General features: G+C 55.8%; 1 protein-coding gene across 2 annotated transcripts in view; it reads right to left on the bottom strand.

Moving 5' to 3' along the window:
• The window catches only part of EBF3 (EBF transcription factor 3), a 116056-nt gene that overhangs the window by 19070 nt on the left and 79486 nt on the right, over nt 1-17500 (bottom strand). Inside the window, exons 5-8 of one of the 2 annotated variants that reach the window (XM_024751552.1) lie at nt 15165-15309; nt 13894-13896; nt 9656-9786; nt 9034-9160 (exon numbers count right to left, since the gene is read on the bottom strand). In XM_024751552.1, coding sequence (XP_024607320.1) covers nt 9034-9160; nt 9656-9786; nt 13894-13896; nt 15165-15309 — 406 coding nt within the window. The remainder of the gene's footprint in view (nt 1-9033; nt 9161-9655; nt 9787-13893; nt 13897-15164; nt 15310-17500) is intronic. The other variant, XM_024751553.1, reaches the window with a different exon arrangement.

Raw genomic sequence — 17500 nt, 5'->3', positions numbered from 1 at the left:
CGTAGCTGCCTGGCGGCGGGGCTGGGGGACTGCTGACGGATGCGGGGTTCCTTTTTGTGTAATGAACTGTTCTTGACTTAGGTTAGTGGTTGCACGGCTTTGTGACTGTACTAAAAACCCCTTAATTGTATACTTTGGGTGAATTTTAGGCTGTGTGAATTATATCTGAATAAAGAACGAAAGTTTTTAAGTGGAAGTAACGCCCCTGACCTCGATCAGAATCCATGTGCCACCTGTGCCTATGCCGAGGCGAAGGCCTCTCACGGCCTGAATACTGTCTGCGGGGCGTCTGGCGTCTGCGTAAAAGAACGGAGGCTGGAACTGGGGTGAGCAGGCCCCCAGCTGTGAGGGGTGGAGCGGAGGGCCGAGGAAGAGACCCCCCCCCCAGTCCAGGGGATAAGCTGGCCCTCCTCAATCCCCACGGAGGCGTTTGTAACCCCTGGTTTTTCAAGGTGGACAAAGAGGAAAAGCAACGTTCTAAGGCAGAGCCTTTAAAGACATCGCCAAGATTAACGTAAATATTGAAATCACAAAACAGAGTCCTCGAACACAGGATCCTGGATTACGTCTCTCAAGTAAAACAGTCCCGCCTGATGCGCTCCCTCCATCTCTTCCACCCGTGGCGCAGGCTCTGCCCTCTGCCTGCGGACCCCCGACCCCGCCGCCGACGTGCGGGGGCACAGCCCGCCGGCCCCGGCCCCCCGTCTCTGCAGGGGCGCTCCGCCCACAGACCCCACAGGGCCACAGCTGCCCCTCTCCTCGGAGACCCGAACAGCTCTCGGGACTGTTTCGTTACAGTCTCTTCTCTTTTTCGTTCGCATCAGGCTCTGAGTCAGCTGGATCAGGCGCCCAGAACCAGGCACGGGGCTGCCAGGGTGAAGCCAGCCTGGGGCCCCGGGAGGAACCCACCGCGAGCGCACCCACGAGACGCGGCTGCTTTCCCGCCTTCTCTGCATCACGTGCAGAGTACCAGGCCCAGGTGGGCCTCGGGGACACACTGAACGCCGGACACCACGGGTAAGTTCCAAGTCACGTCGACACGAAGCCTCAGCATCCCACCCCGGACGCTATGCTCGCCTTAAAGATCATCACTGTCGGCGGGTGTTCTCTGAGTGCGGAGGAAAGAAGGCACCAGACGGGCACGGCATCGGGGGTGCTGATGAAGAGGCAGGTGGCTGGCAGGTCCCCCTGGTGCCATGACAGAGCGCACGCGGCCTGGGCCGGTCGCCAGGGTGTGAGGAGGGACCGTTGACAGGTGGCTGGCGGGCAGGTCACGTGAGGCTGCGGCCCCAGCACCTCGCGCACGTGTGGCTCACCTCCGTGGTGGTAAAATGGGTCAACTTTGGAAACGACCTCCATTGTAACCGACAAGCACACAGGCAAACTGAGCCGTCTTCAGCTTGGGGTGCACAGCGGCCGGACGCCCTGAGAGTCACCGAGGTCCTGCTGTAAAAGTACCCGAGGAACAGCAGCCCCTGGGCGGGCTTGGCTCTTGTTCATGCCAAAGGGCACTGGGGACGTGCTCGCAAGGGATGGCGCCGGGCTGGTCTTCACAAGCGGGGTGGAAGTGATTACGGGGGCTAAAGCGTCTGGCTGATCACAGCACCAGGCACACGGATCCTGAGAATGGGCAGGAGTGCCACATCGCCGGCCCCCACCCCCTCCCATCCCCAGGGCTGAGGCCTGAAAGGCCAAGGGGAGTCCCCGGCAAGGGCCTTCTCCTGGGAGGATCAAAAGGGGTGAAAAGATGGGGAAGAAATCTGGCAGAATCCCCTCTACACCCCCACCGCCCAGATGCCCTGACTCTGGTCCCCAGATGCTCCGGGTGGGAGAGGGTCAGGCCGGTAGAAGGCTGGGCCGACCCTGCAGAGCTCACCTTGTCAGGCGGTAGGATTCCCGTGCGTGGAGGGCGTAAGGAAGGGCTGTCACGAGGGCAGGAAGGGTGGCGTCTGGAAGGCGGATGATGGACCCACTGCCAGGCTGCACCTTTGAGAAACTTCCCCCAAAGATGATTTACACCGACAGGTACAGAGATCTGCAGCGGCCTACTGTCTCGATGGGAGGTTCTGTATTTAAACTGTAATGTGCTCTGTAATGCGTCCTCCACTAGAGCGCGGGCACCAGCCACAGGCACCCGGGTCCCGTCCTCCACTAGAGCGCAGGCGCCAGCCACAGGCACCCGGGTCCCGCGTGGAACCAAGTTATTCACATGCTCGTTAGACGCATTTGAAAACTTCGATGTATTTGTTTTGGGGGGTGTAGCAGACAGTTCACGTCTCCGACGAAGAGGCTCCCATCTTTCGTTGTTTTATTGAAAAACCATTCTAAGAAAGTTCGAATGACTCAAGTTTGCATTTTCTGTAATGAATAAAAAAGGCCCAACTGATTCAAATGATAGTTTTTTAAACGGACTTTTTCTCGGGTTCAGCCTTTAGGATCCAAGCCTCAGCCGAGAGCCTAAAGACCTTCCCAAAACAAAGGTTTCAAATGAAAACACGAGCAGCCCCTGGACCCCAGGGGCGTCCCCGTCCCGGCTCGCACAGCCCTCGAGAGCAAACCCCACTCACCCCGTCCGCCTCCCGCCTGGGCCATGGCCTTGCGCGCGGCCAAAGGGACGCGGTGAAGGAGGCCTGTGGCTTCCGCGGCTGCAGGCAGCCAGGAAGAAAACAAGAGGCATCGCTCCTGTTTCTACGCTTCCAGGGCCACGGCGGGCGGGGCCTATTTCTTCTCCTCTTCGGCAACAGAAGGCTCACACGCTCCCTCGGTGGCTTCTCCGCTGAAACGGTGGTTCTGATGCTCTCCCCGGTCTTCCTCCTTGAAGCTACGGGACTTTCTCCTGCCAGGGTGACTCGTGGGGTTCTGCTTTTACCCCCTGTCATCGCTGCCTTATTCTGCACTTCCGTTGATGCTGTTCACTCTTGTTGTGCTTTTAAGGGGTCCCTCCATCTCCCTGCCACCCCACATCCTGTCCCAGAAGCAGGGCAGGCACCCTGACCGGCCAGAGACGCCAAATAAAACCCCGGACGTGGCCCAGTCCCATCCCGCGACTTGTGCCCGCGGCCTCCCGGGTGGGGGGAGGTTAGCGGGCCTGCGTCCCCGCACCCACTGAGGGAAACCCGTGACCCTTTTGTCCTTTGGGGAAGACAAATGGTTGTCTCCTCTCTGCTGCGTTCTGTCAGGTTCGGTGCCGAGAGTCAATACCTTCACCTTGATGCGGAAATCTCGTGATTTATCAGTCGGTTCTCCTCCCGGGTGAGCACAGCCCCACCGAGCACTGCCATCGGGCCGCGGGAAGAGCGGCCTGTGGTCACAGCACTTGGAAAACAACCAAAGCCCCTCCGATGACAGACAAATGTGTCTTGTTAGCAGCTGCCCAAAAGCGCTTGACTTGTACTAATAACAAAAAGGCCATGCTGGTCACCGTGGGTCCAAAGACGAAGCACCCTGTCACCAGCCTGGTTGGGAAATTAGCAAATAATGTTCTTTTCCTTGATAAATGGGTGACAGCTCCCTCTCACCAATCATTTCTAACATTTTGATGCATGCCTATGATCCCACTGGAGGAGCAGAAAAGTTTACTGGCCCTCAATTTCCAGATGATGAATGGAACCCCTCTAAATGTGCGATTTCTGTATGAGGTATAGTTCATTTTACGCAATTCTAGTAAATGGGTGTCACTGATGAGGACAGATAGTCTACTTGTGCAATAGCACAAGCGGTGCGTCTCATTCTCCCGGCCTCCTTCGAGACAGGAGAGGAAGGAAGCAGCAGGGACCCCGGGAGCCCTCACCGCCCCACCCTTTAGAGGGACTCGGGACTGGATCTGTGCCCCCAGTGCCCACTCAGCAAGCCGGCAGATTCACTGATCGTCATTTGGTCTAATGCTGGGACCGCACTAATGCAGAGGACACCGGCAGCAGGGAGGGGGCACGCCCTCCCTTCCTCTGTGGCCCCAAGGAGCCCCGCCAATGACCCCAAAGATGACCAGCTGGTCTCCACGCCCAGGTCTGCACACCATCCCAGCCAGTGGGGAGAAATTCGCCCTCTGCCCCCAACACGTAACCAAGGACGAGCCAAGGTGGGCGGGGCAGGAGGAGAAACCACGTTGGAGTCGCGCGTCATCTGAGTGCCATCCCAGCTCTCCGGTTCCGGACGGGCCCAGAGGTGGCCTGAGCTCCGCACGTTCTTCCACAGAACTAGCCTCACGTGAAAGCGAGGCTGTCTATCCTCCAGGGGACCACGGACTTCCACTGACACCATCCAACTGGCGAGCTGGGACCAGTGGGAGCCCTGTGCCTGCGGGGCGCCCGCAGCAGCCGGGAACGCACAGGTAGCAGCCAGAGCCTCCGGGCCTCGCTGGCCGGGACAGGGAGCCCAGGAGTCACAGACTCCTGAACCCCAAACTCGAACTCGGAATGAAAGTATCTCCGCCATGTCCATCTCCGTGGTTAAGAAACTTATAATCGAAATAATCGGCTGGTTTACATTGAAGGGGAAGGCATTAGCATTTAGTTTAGCGAAGTAGAAACAGTATGATTTGTGGAAGGCAATTAGGAATCATTTGCTCCGTGGATACAAGTAATTTGTTTGAAGAGCGCTGGCCTGGGAGAGAGCTAGCTGGAGCCGGCTGTGGTCAAGGGCGCCACTGACTCTACTGTGTGTCACCGTGCTGTTGACAGAATCACATCTGAACACTCACAAAAGAGCTTTAAAACACTTCAGGAACGCCAGCGCCCTTCAAGGGGTGAGGTGAAGTGTGGGTCAGGTGGCAGAAGGCTGTGAGAGGATACGGTGGCCCCGAGCGAGCCAACAGACACCCCCCACCCCCGGTGCCGGGACAGCTCCCGAGGACAGGGCGGTCACCTCCCTGACATGTCGCCAGTTTTAAGGCACAACGGGATTTTAAAAAAACAAACAAACAAACCATAAACACTGTATTGGGAAGGACACAAACCGTGAACAGCTGAGTAACGATTTCACGACTGAAACTGAATGCACGTCTTCGTGCAGAAAATGACCATTTTTATGTCCCCATGTAGTCAATGCTTTGCAGACCTAAGACCGGCCCCAGCTCTGTCCATGCCGCTCTGGCCCTGGGCACCATCGCTGCCAGCATCTTGTTTAGTAACTGGGTTGGCTGGGCCCGTGGCAGACAGCATGTTGATTCCTGGTAATTGGTGATAGAATTCCTTTAATCGAGCAAAAGAAATCTCTAAACTGAGGGTGGGTCAACCACACATTTGGGTGCAAGAGGTCAACAGGAAGAGCCCCTGGGCTGCGTCCTGGTGTCCCGCAGAGCCACGCTGGGACTCAGGCCACCACCGAGCAGCTCCAGCTTTTTTGTGTAACAGGAAAACCCTTCTGCCAAATGGACGTGTTAGGAAATCAGGGACACTCGCATCTGTGTGTGAACACCTCACACTTGGAATACGGTCTGTAAAAGCAGTTTTCGCTCAAACGTAATTTCAATTAGAAGCATACAAATTCCAATTTGTCTTCATCAAGTAACACCGCAATGCTTACATGATAATTAAAAAATAATTTCTTTTATTGCTCTTAACAATTTGATGTCTTTCTACTGGTGAAATTACGAATGTGAAACTGTTCAGTCTGCCCATACCACTGAGTTCCTCAGGTAGGATATTCCGGGACTATTCTAATTATTATTAAACAAGCAAATGATACACTGTTAGACAAATATTAAAACAAGCGTTACGCTCAGTTATTAACGTGCACTGTTCACTTTTAAGTGCAGCAAATATCTCATTAATTTAATTTTAGGCGCCCACCCGTTCATATTGCGTTTTACGGTCTAGAAGGCAATTTACTATTAACCAGCAATTACATACAGAGCGATTGTTAATTCTGCTCCTAAGTGCTAGCCGCTTGAAAACTGTTCTCTCTCTCTAATTTCTGACCTTCTTACAACAGGGGTGAGGCACGCTGGGAATACAAAGGACTAGTACGGAAGAGCTGGACATGTCATTGTGACTCATTCTTTTAATTCACCGTGCTAATCAACTGCACTGCCACTGCTTCCCAAGGTAATTGTGTCTTTATAGTAGTTGAAAGCAGCAGGCAAAGGGGCCTGGATGGATGTCCCCCCCCGCCGCCACCACCTACACCCACTCTGGGTTGACTAATCGGGTCTGGTTCTGAAGCATCGGGTGCTTCTCAGATAGCTGTAAACAGATCACTTAGGCCTTTGCCTTTGGCTGGGGGCAGGGGGAGGGGCCCTCCTCAGCACTCTGGTTCCTCATCCCCAGGCCTGGCGGCCTCACCCCGAGGGTTCAGCGTGACGGTGTCCGCGCAGCCTCCAGGCCCGGGGATGCTGATGGGAGCCAGATGCCCAGGGGACGAGGCCCTCCCCGCAGGGGCTGCGCCCGTGTCCTGCCTCCAGAAGGGCTGGCTCAGCTTTCAGAGGGAGAGCAATTCCCAATGATTGCTTCTCTGTCCCATCAATTTCAGGGCAATGCAAATCAGACAGAAGCTTCCAGGTCAGACAGGTTATGACCCCACCTTTCCTCTGCTCTCTGGGAGTGTAGGCCCCCGTATCCCTTACGTGCGTTTGAAATGTATATTCCCGTTAATGATGGGGGTGTGGGGGAAGGCTGTAAATTAGCCCCCGCGGAGAGGCCAAGCTCACTGAATGGCTTCATTGAAAGGCCCGTTCGTGGGAGAACTCCTGATGGAGGAAACCCCATAGCCTTGGGCAGCCGGGACACTGAACTTGGGGTCTGAGAAGCCCCTTCAGCAGGGAGGGGTCATGGCGTCGTCTGCAGAAATGGAAGATGGGCGTCGGGACGCGGATGTCACTGAAACAGACTCGGGGACGCCCGCTGCCCTGCGGTCACGAGGCCTCCGGCCAAGGAAAGCGTCCTGCCCGGCCGAGGGCAGCGGGCTACAGAGAGCACTGCCCCACCGTGGCCCCAGAGAGGCAGGCCCTCGGCCACGGGACACCCACTGGCGGCGACGGGCGGCCCTCTGCCCTCGCGCCTCCCCCTCCAGCCGCACCCGCGTCCGCCGCGATGCTCAGCATGGGGCCCTTTCCAGCCACGCGGGCCACCGTCCTCAGTGGCCAACGGTGGGTGAAGAACCAGACCTTCCTGCTACTGTGTCTCCTCTCAGAAAGAGTGGCTGCTGCTGACGACAGCCCGCCGACCTCAGCATCAAAAGTCCGCGGGTCAAGAACCGGATGTCAGGGGCAGGGCCGGAAGCGCCCGCGGGGCAGCGGCCAGGAGACCAGAGAGGCTGACAGGGACAGCCGACTCCCCGTCCATTTGGGGCAGAGCCATCGGTCCCACCACGTACGGACGCGCTCACCGGGTGCCTGACCCAACCTGGCGCCCGTGGGGCACGTGCAGCGTGCAGCCCACACGTGGTGTGGCTCCCAGCCGCCCAGCTCATAAACATCCCCTCCTCCGAGGAACCCAGACCCGACGGGAGCCCGGGTCACACACGGCACCGAGGAGAAAGCGGGACTCGGGGGTCCCCCCAGGTCCCTGGGCCACACCGGGCGGAGCCGAGCGGGGCGCCCAGGACCCCACGGCCTGAGTTCACAGCCAGAGCCGGACGAGCACCCACAGGCCGGCAGGGGCCCTGCAGAGACGGCCCAGCGCTGTGGGGAGCCTGGCCCCCACCTCCCGGGACCTGGCGGCCACGGCGGCCGCGGGTACGAGCGCTCACAAGCACCCCGACCACATAACCCGCTTCTGCGCGGCGGTATTTAACACGTGGAGGCCTCACCAGCTGGAGGCGCCGCCCTCCCTCCATCTCGCCTCCCGGGCTCACCAGGAGGCGAGCTGGTCCCACGGGAGGAAACGGCCCTTAGCACAGGCAGGGAACCTCTCTCTCCTCCTGACCACGTGAGGGCCGCTGGGGGCTGGAGAGGAGGCGGCCTCCCCCGATCAAGGACCCCGGTGTCACTGGCAGCCCTGGCTGCCGAGGGTGTGGGTGCCTCTGGGGACAGCAGCCCTGGCTCTCTGCAAGGACCCGAGCCAGGCACAGCCTGGGAGTGACACGGGGCCTGTTGGAAAGCGGTCACTGGAAGAATTTACATTTTGCCTCTCACGCTTCCTGACGGGGGTCAGTTACCCCCACTCCCTCCCCCAACCCCAAAGTGGAAGGGACCTCGTCTCTACCCTGTCACCCACCCATTGGACAGAGGAGAGGCCTGCATCCCAGGGGGAGGCCAGACCTGCCCCGGGCATCCTGCAGCAGGTGACAGCACGTGGACAGAGCCCCCGGGTCCCAGCCAGGCTCCTGCAAGGACCTCCCCCGCCGCCCTGACCACGCGAGCACTTGGAGGCCACGCTGTCCAAGAACAAGCCCCCGTCCCCTCCGCCCTCGTGGGGCTCAGCAGGTGCTGGCCACCCCCAGAAACACGTCTCAGAGGTTACAGCTTCTGCAGGTGGCAGGACTAGGGGTCCCAATGCAGACAAGCCGTGTGGTCATTTACGGCCTTTCTCAGTAGCCACCTCAGACGCATGGTGTTCTCCAAGCAGCCTGTGGGCAAAGCACTGCAGCAGACGACTTTCAGTACACGTGACCCTTTCTGGTGACGTCAGTGTGTCCGAGACCCTCCCAGAATACGGACCCCCTTGAAGCAGCAGTGCGGTGTGGGGTTTGAGGCCCCAGGCCCGGGGCAGAGACCTGCTCCCATCTACAGGGTGCGTGTGACCTAGGGTACGCAGCCTTAACCTCTGGGACCTCGCGGGGCAGCCACCCGATGGAAGCAGGGGTACTGTGGTTACTGACAGCTCCCACCACCTTGCTTTGCAGGCGAGAAGGGAGGCTCCACGGGTAGGGGGAGGGGCCCAGGTCACCTGGCCCGAGCTGGCTGCACCTGTCCATAGCGTCACACCACGTGGAAGAGTATGTAGACACTGCCCCTGACTACACCAACCGGTGGGCCACGGAGGGATCGCCCATCCTCACCGCAGAACCCATGCAGGGGGCCCCCGGGGGCCCAGAGGCCCTCCTTGGGAGGAAGCATCTACCGATTCACCACGAAAGTCGGAAATGTGAACTCACCGGTGTAGACAAACCGCCCAGGAGCACCTTTACAGAACTGCTTGGATTTGTAGGACAGGGTGACTTCCACGACTCCAGGAATGTGCCTCGGTGGGGTCTGGACTCGGATGGCGTGGGGAGTGATCAGCTATAAAAACCACACAGGGAAGGAAGAGGCTTTCAGCGGCGCTGGGTGCAAGAGGCGGACACTTGCCAGTTGGATATAATTACCAAAATGAGCAAAAATTGGACCATCGTCTCGGAATGCTCCCTCCTAGCTGTCACCCAGAGACTCAGGACCTACAGTTGTGCTTTCAGAAAAATATCTGCAAATGATCCCGGTTTCAGTTTGCAGGAAAGGCCACAGGGCATCATTCATATGAAAATCACCACCATATGTCTCCTTAAACCTGCTTCTAGTAATTCTAGCACTAATTGTTCCAGGGCACTCAGGGACCTCCGACGCCAGGCTTGAAACCCCAGGGCTGTGGGGCAGCGGTCTGCACCCGCCCACCGGAGAAGCCCCTGCCACGGGCGGACCGTCGGTTTCAGGGGATCTGGCGACAGAATGCACCGTCGACAGCATGTCCGACAGCCCATGGACAAAGCCGCAGCCGGACGCGCACCGATCTCGCGGGCTTACCTCGCTCCATACCAACATAGTCCCGAACACAACTTGGAGCCCATCGAAGAAGTTGTCTCCGATGATGATCACAGTCGCTCCCCCCGTGGTCCAGCCTTCACTGGGACTGATGGCCTTGATGCATGGAGTGGCTGCCCGCACAAGACAGAGAACGCAGACCTTAGAGCCTGCCACGCTGCCGCCATGCTGCCCACCTCCAGCCACGCTGGGCGGGGCTGGAGAGAGGCGGCCGCCCCTCCGGGCGGCACGCAAAGGGCAATCGTAGATCAGCACGTTGATGTGTTTAAAGCAAACTCTTAAATGTTTTATAAAGCAAAGGCCAAGCCACGGAATACCGGTGAGTGAGGAGAAAACATGGCTTGATGTAGCAAATTATGTTTCAGGGCAAATATGACTATTACAAATGATTTAGCATCGCGTGCACGTGGCACGTCGATTTATCTGCTTTGCGGTCCAGATCTGAGCAGAGTCAATCAAAGGCTGATGCGGGAGACAGAAGAGCAAATGCCTTGCATTTCGATTCCTCATAAGCAGCTAATTGGGTTGGGGTTTTTCATCCGCGAACTTTGCCTTTTGGTTCAAAACTTCATTTTCCTCTGTCACTTCACAATTACTACTTTTCATTTTTCATCAGGAAAAAGAAAAATCAAAAGCACGATATTAATACTTTTGTCAAAGGTACACATTGTACACCTAATACTGTTTGTCGACAGGAATCCCCAGCCGCTGGCCTGACCTCCCTTTGTCTGGGAGCGCTCACATTTGCATGAGTTATTACAATGCTGCCGCGGCCTGGCCCTGCTGGGGGAGGGGAGACAGACAGCGAGGGCGGGCACAGGGGAGCGGGACCAGAAGGCCCAGCACGGCGCTCCCAGCAGCCCTGCGAGCAGAGGCCTGGGCTGAAGGCTGCAGCCTCACGGAGGCCGGCTTTGTTCTGGCCTTTGATCAGCTCTTACTTCCACGTGATGTCGGGGGACCTTCTCTAGCACCTTTGATGGCCTGTCACGGGCAGAGGTCCCACATGGGAGGAGCTGCCCGTTACTGGGGAAGGGCTCCGGGTGCTGCCCTCTGGCCTGCAGGGCCTCCTCTTCCTGGCTGGGCCCTGGGCCTCTCTGTATTGTTACCTTTGGTGCAAAAGAGAAGGCTGTGCAGGCCGGTGTGCTGGGTGGCCACGCGGCCCCAAAGGTCCGCCAGGTCTCCTGGCTAATGCCGTCTGGACACAATTAAGGCCCAGACGGGAGGAGGCCCAGGCCTCAATCCTCCATCGAGAGAGAAAGGAGGGCCCCCCCCAACCCCCGCCAAGCCCTGGGGCCCCCGGTGTCGCCCTTCGTCCTGCCGGCTTCACGGCGGGGTGGGTGAAGGAACTCGACCCCCGGCCCGAGGGGGCCCCTCTCCATTTGGTGATCTTCCATCACTCACAACAACCTCTGTGGATGCTTGTCCAGAAAGTAGTAACTAAGCCTAGTAAACAAGCAGTGGCTTAACCACGCGGCCCCCGGCCCCCTCCCGGCACGTGTGCGTACGAGCCTCCATAGGACTTCTCGGGGCCTATATTAGGCTGTTCATCTTATTTGAGGCCTCGAGTAGCTCAGCTCCAGGTAAATCATCTTTTTTAGACTCGGGGTCAGGTCTGGCCGCACATCTTCATAAGCGGGAGTTTTCGGGAAGCCCACGCGCGTGGGCTCCCTGACGGGTCAGAGGCAGCGCCACACACGCCCGGCGAGTTAATCACCGGTAGGTATTGTTGTTTGGCTCGCGTGACACCACCTTCCTTTGTTTGCTTTAATGTTGGACTAGCGGGGGTTATATTTGCTCATTCCCTGCGCATTTCCCTCTGCAGCAGGAGCGCAGAGCACACACTGGGAACCTGCCCTTAACTAGCGCTGTTGACTTCATGCTAATAAGTTCATACAAATTTTCATTTCTGAGGCTTCCGAATGACATTTGCTTTTCTTAATTGCATGGAGAGCATTTGAAAAGGATCAGCTCTCTAAAGACTGACAAGTCCCCTCCAAGGGGGTGACCTTCATCAGCACAGCCAATTATAGCAAATAATTCACAAAAAAAAAAAAAATTACAGTAAACAAATTTACTTTGGAGGTGAGAAAAGCAAAAAAAAAAAAGAAAAGAAAAATCCAGGATCTCCTGCATGCACAGGAGACTGCTATCTGGCAGCTGTGGCCCAGTGGAAAAGCCACAGCATCTCAGAATCTGCAGAGCTTCTCAGCGGAAAGAACCCCGGGCCCGCCTCGGCCTCCTCGGCAGCAGCCGATAGCCATCTTCCTCCTGCCTGTATTTGCATACATTTCAATGCACAGAGAGAGGGAACATGTGTTCAATGGGAACCATAGCAAAATGAATTACACAGACAGCGTCAGAGATCTAATGATATACGTGCGTAGTACACTCAAGCAGATGACAGGAGCTGGCACGGCAGCTGAGGACGGGCAAGGAGGAGCCCCCCGCGCGCTCCCCACCCCTCTCCCTGGGCCGGCCCGTGGTGGGAAGCAGCCCTGAAGGCCGAGCCTGGCCTGCAAGCTCTTCCGCGTGGCCCAGCCTCCTGGAGCGCAGGCTCCCTGGGGCGTTCTCCTCTGCTGATCTGACCTGCGCTGGGACCTCTTTTAACTCCTGGAACCCCTCTCAGCCTGCTGGTGAGGAAGGCTCCCCGGCTTCCACGACCTGCGCGCCTGCCCCCTGGATACCCACAAGGACTGGCTGGTCTGGGGACCAGGGTGCCCAACGGCTGGAGCGAGGAGCTCAAAAAGTGAAAGTGATGCAACTGGAGCCCAGTGATGTGGACAGAACCGTCGGGTTCCCCCGGTCTTTCTTTGGGGGTCACATCCAGTATTCTATTAGTAAACAGCTTCCCCATCCTGGTTCCCGTTAATCAGCAAGCCCTCCTGAGTAATATCACAGCATTTGTCACCTTCCCCTGCATTCACAATATTGCGGCACTCAAACAGGCCTAATCTTGCCTCGTGAAGACTTCTTTGTTCTGCCTGCTAAAATGTCTTGTAATTGTGCTCGGGATGTCCAGATGGCTGGCTGATACTCCAGCTGATAGGATTATACCTTTTACCTCTCCTAGGGCCATCTGTTCCCTTAACTCGCTAAAGCCCCCGCAGCCTGGATGCGGTCGTCCTCACTGCATAAACCTAACCGCATTACGGCACTTGGCATGCAAATCGCTTCTGTGCTGCAGGCCGGGTGCTGGGCAGGGCTCACGGAAGGTTTAATCAGGGTTGGAGTCGTTTATGAGGGGACAAGTGACAGGGAAAAAAAAAAAAAGAAAGCCTGAGTTCTTCTGGGCCGTGCTGGAAGGTAGAATGGTTGTTTTCCCCTCGCTTGTGTTCAGTACTGTAAATAATCTGCCTTGCTTTTTGTGAGCTCAAAGGACGCGATGGCAGACATCCACGCAGCAGCAGGGGGAATTAGTTTACTTGGAAACCATCAGCGAGTGTGTACACACTGCTGGTGAATATTAGATGATTGGATAATGAGGTGTTAGCCAGGAGAGGCTGCACAGAAGCACAGATCGACGGTTTACGGGGGCACTTTCTCCTTAAAGAATGTGGGACCGAAGCAAAGCCAACATCCACCCCTAAGACGTGAACTAACCAGGCAGAAGGAAGAAAAGGGGCTTTGGGGATGATACATCCAGACCCTAAAATGAACTTCCTAAGCGTCAGCCCTCTCGGTAAGTGGAGGAAGCATCTCTCTTCATCCCAGAGAGCACCCCGTCATATTCTGTAGGGCTCTTGAGAACTGGGCATTAATTACACAGCAACAAACAAAAACCTTCCCACTGATGACTAATGCCTCCTTCTCAAAGACCTATACGTGCTAGCTCTCAGTCACCTATGCGCCTCTTTTGATCATGAGTCCTTTGGGGGGACTGGGGGAGATATTTCAATCTCTTGCAAGAAAGTGACTTGGTTTAAACGTTGATTAAAAAAATTGAAAAACAAACCTAAAATAATCTCGAGCGAGACTGCGTCTGCAAATAGCTTTTGATTAGTTGGGTTTTATCTCCAAGGTACCCACGAGTGGCCTTTATTTTTCTAAATGCTGTATTTTCTGCTTACAGTCAAATGCTTTTTCATGCTACTTACAAAAATAAATACTTGTACTTTGCTCAGATCATAATAGCTCATTAGAGGAGGCTGATTTTGGACCCACGCTACAGCCTAACACCAGAGGGCTGCAGGAGCCTCGTGGACCTATCACGTTGCCAGCACCGGCTCTCTGGGGAAGCGGGGCGCCGAGGACGGGGATCCAGCCTTCTTAATTGTGAACCTCATTAGTGATGGTTACTAAGCAAAACACACACCTACCTTCAGTGCATTGGAAGGAGATAAACAGTACGTCACAGATTCTAATGACCCTGGCACCCAGGGCGACCTTTAATTTTTATATTTTTGTTCTCTTACACCTTAGTCGTTAATGTAGAAAAACAAATTCGTTTACTTTTGTGGACCGCAGCAGATTCACAAATTGTCTTCCAGTTTTTATGTCTGAATCATATTTCATTCTGATGACCTGCACGGGCTTCATTCATTTTCCTGTGTACATGTCTGTCTGCCTCACGGGCGGCTCCTAAATCCAAGACCTCAGTCTAGAGAATGTGTCTTCTAACTGCTTAGTTTTATGGGTTCTTTTCCTCTAAAGAATTTAATCATGCTGTTTTGTCTGCAATTCACTTAAAAACAAAAAAACCTCACATTACTTTCCCAACAATTCATATTGGTCAGAATCTCATGGTTTTCATGAAATGTCTTAGAGAGGAAAGGACCTCATGTTGGAGGGGAGGTGACACGTGGCGGGACCCGCGCGTCCGCACGGAGCTGGTGACAGGGCGACTTGCGAAGGCCCAGGGTCTGTGTGTTGCTGAAGTTTGACTTACACGCCTGCCTGCCTGTCACCCTTATCGAAATTCTTCTCTTTTAACAAGCAGTCCATCACTTGAAAGCATTTGGTTAGCAACATTTTATGCCATTTTTTTCCTCACCCCCTCCACCCATCCCCCACGCGTGAATACCCATGCGCGCGCACGCACGCACACACACACACACACACACACACACACAGGTCCGCTCTCCATGGAGGGCCAGGAGGTCCTTGAAGTCCATGAGCTCAGGCTCACGGGACCAGGATGTGAGCGCCCACCAAAAGGTGCCCAAAGCATCTGGGGATGAGCCGGATGGGGGCTAGACAAGCCAAAATAAAACCAAATACATTAAAACTGCAGGAAAAGCGCTCAGCAAAAGAAAGCTTAGACATAGACAAACCAATAAAGTGAGGGCCATGGCAGGTGAGGTGGGTGGGAAAGCTGAGACCGCCGGTGAGGGAGGGGAGAGGGACGCCGGGGCGGGGGGGCTCTGTCCCAGGGACGGGGGTCTGACCAGCAAGGGGGCCTGGCGGGAGCAACTGGGCGTGAATCAACAGAAAGGATGGCACGAAAAAAAGGGAGCATCGCAAATTAAAAAGAAGGCGTGTAGCATGTGCCTACCATTTTCCAGATAAGAAGGGGCCGTACCTTCTGACGGGTCCAGGCGGCGGGCCCGCCGCCCGTGCTTGGAGTTGTTGTGTACGAACATGTTGTCAGACACGGCCAGCACGTGGCCATCCACGTTGACCGTGGTCGACACGACAACCTGCAGAGACAAGCGCGGGTGAAACCGGAGTTGGAGGTGGAGGCCGGGCCCTGCCAGGTGTCAGGCCCCTTCAGGGGTGCCCGGCAAGCCAGCCCCCAAGGTCTCGAGCCGGGCACCCGCTCCCGCTCCCGGATCCCCCTCGAGGCCACGTGCGCGCACCGCGTTTTCGGCTAACGGGGTGTGTGGGCAGTTTTGCTGTGACTCACGATCGCTTCTCTTCCAGACCCGCTGCGCCAATTACAGTTTAATCTCCTGTTATGCTAACAAGTGAATTCAATCCACAGAAATATTCTTCTCACCATTAGCTTCAGAGACACCCCTCCAGCCACTCACTTTAAAGCTATTTTGATTGATCTGTTCACATATTGATGAGATAGTTTATCTAATTAAAATGAGTTCACTGGAGACTGTCCTTCCTGGAAGAGTTGTGAGGATTCAGAGTTGCCCCCCTCCCAAAAAAAGGCTTCAGAAATCAGAAGCTGCTTCTGCTACCCACATCCTAGCATCAAATGATCCCTGGGTCAATGTCACAATTACATCCAACATCTGGTAATGAACGTTTTTGCATCTGAAAAGGCTGAGCTGGATAGGAATAAAATGGTTTCAGTTCAGGGAAAGTACCCTTTCTCAAGTTCATGGTGAAGGATGGCGAGGATGGCTAGCACCTGCTCTACCAAGGGAGTGTGATCCTGTTGGAGGGAAAGGCGCGGCCCTGAGGTCCAGGTTCGGGGTGGGGGTGGCCAGGGAAGAGATGGGGGCCGGGCTCCCCCACATGCTCAGTGCTTCGCAGAAGTAAAAAAGGAAGTCACACTGGCAGGGACGGCCTTGAGGACCCCAGACGTCCTCCCAGGGGAGCTTGGAACAAGCACCCCAGAAATGGCACCCCCTACCTAACGGACCCAGGAAATAGGAAATTACACCGGCCTTGAGAGTTTCGTTGGACAGAGGCGGGTCTGTATACTGCATTATTTCCAGAATAGCTGGGGTAGCACAGATGTGAGCGCAGGTTCAGTCTGGGTCTTACATCAGGACCTGGGGGCCGGAGCCTGGATTTGGGGTGGAGAGAGCCTGGTTCTTTGCCACGTTTGGGCAGTGGAGAGGGCTGGCACCACCTAGAGAACCACGACCCCACGGAGAAAAGCTGGGCAGGAGGGTGGGCACACGTCAAGGCATGCCACGTATGGCGAGTTCAAAGCCACAGCTACAGTGGACCTCCGTTAATGACGAGCCAGACCAATGCAAGATGCTAATAACAGAGGAGAGTCGGGGGGAGGGGAGGCCAGGGGCTCATGGGAATTCTTCACTTTCTGTGAAATTTTTCTGTAAACCTAAATAAAACTGCTCTAAAAAAGAAAGTCTACTAGTTAAGAAAAAAAATGATACATAAAAGTGATTGTAAATAAATACGATTTTTTAAAAAGCAAAGCTGCACACTTATATGTAAATACATCTGGGAGTAACTGATTTTTTATAAAAATCTCAGGCCCCACAAGAAGCCTGTGAAGCAGGACCAGTACCCACTGCACCCACAGCCCCGCCAAGGAAGGGGACACCTTCCCAGATGACTCCCTCTGGCTGTGGGCATTGCCAAGATCGTTGAAGTCTCCACAACATCAGGCCCCTCTGTGCCTCAAAATAATGTCAGTGCCACCACCAGCATCCCCAGGTCCAGGCTCAGACGTCTCGGCATCATCTCTCTCAACTATCTCTGTTGCCCTAGCAGGGGTGGCTCTGACCCCACTCTGGGGCCACTACTCGCCTGGCAGCCTCTACGCAGGGGACGCAGGGCTGCCGGGGTCACAAAGGCACCCTCCTGGCAGCCTGTCCACCAGGCCCCGCCCTGGGTGCAGGGGGACCTCTACCGACACTTCCCCCAAACGGGGTGCAAAGACACAGGACTAACCCCGAGCCGCAGACTTGATTCTCTTTACATTCCTAGACCGTGAAAAGTTAAAGAAACAAGAAAGAGTAAAAATAAAAATAAAAAGGGACACTGTCGGGCTTCCCTAGTGGTGCAGTCGTTGAGAGTCCGCCTGCCGATGCAGGGGACATGGGTTCGTGCCCCGGTCCGGGAAGATCCCACATGCCGCGGAGCGGCTGGGCCCATGAGCCATGGCCGCTGAGCCTGCGCGTCTGGAGCCTGTGCTCCGCACCGGGAGAGGCCACAGCAGTGAGGCCCGCGTAACGCAAA

This window comes from Neophocaena asiaeorientalis, unplaced genomic scaffold (assembly GCF_003031525.2).
Source record: "Neophocaena asiaeorientalis asiaeorientalis breed wild unplaced genomic scaffold, Neophocaena_asiaeorientalis_V1.1 scaffold108, whole genome shotgun sequence".
Classification (NCBI taxonomy): Eukaryota; Metazoa; Chordata; class Mammalia; order Artiodactyla; family Phocoenidae; genus Neophocaena; species Neophocaena asiaeorientalis.
This window is presented reverse-complemented; position numbering and strand designations above follow the sequence as displayed.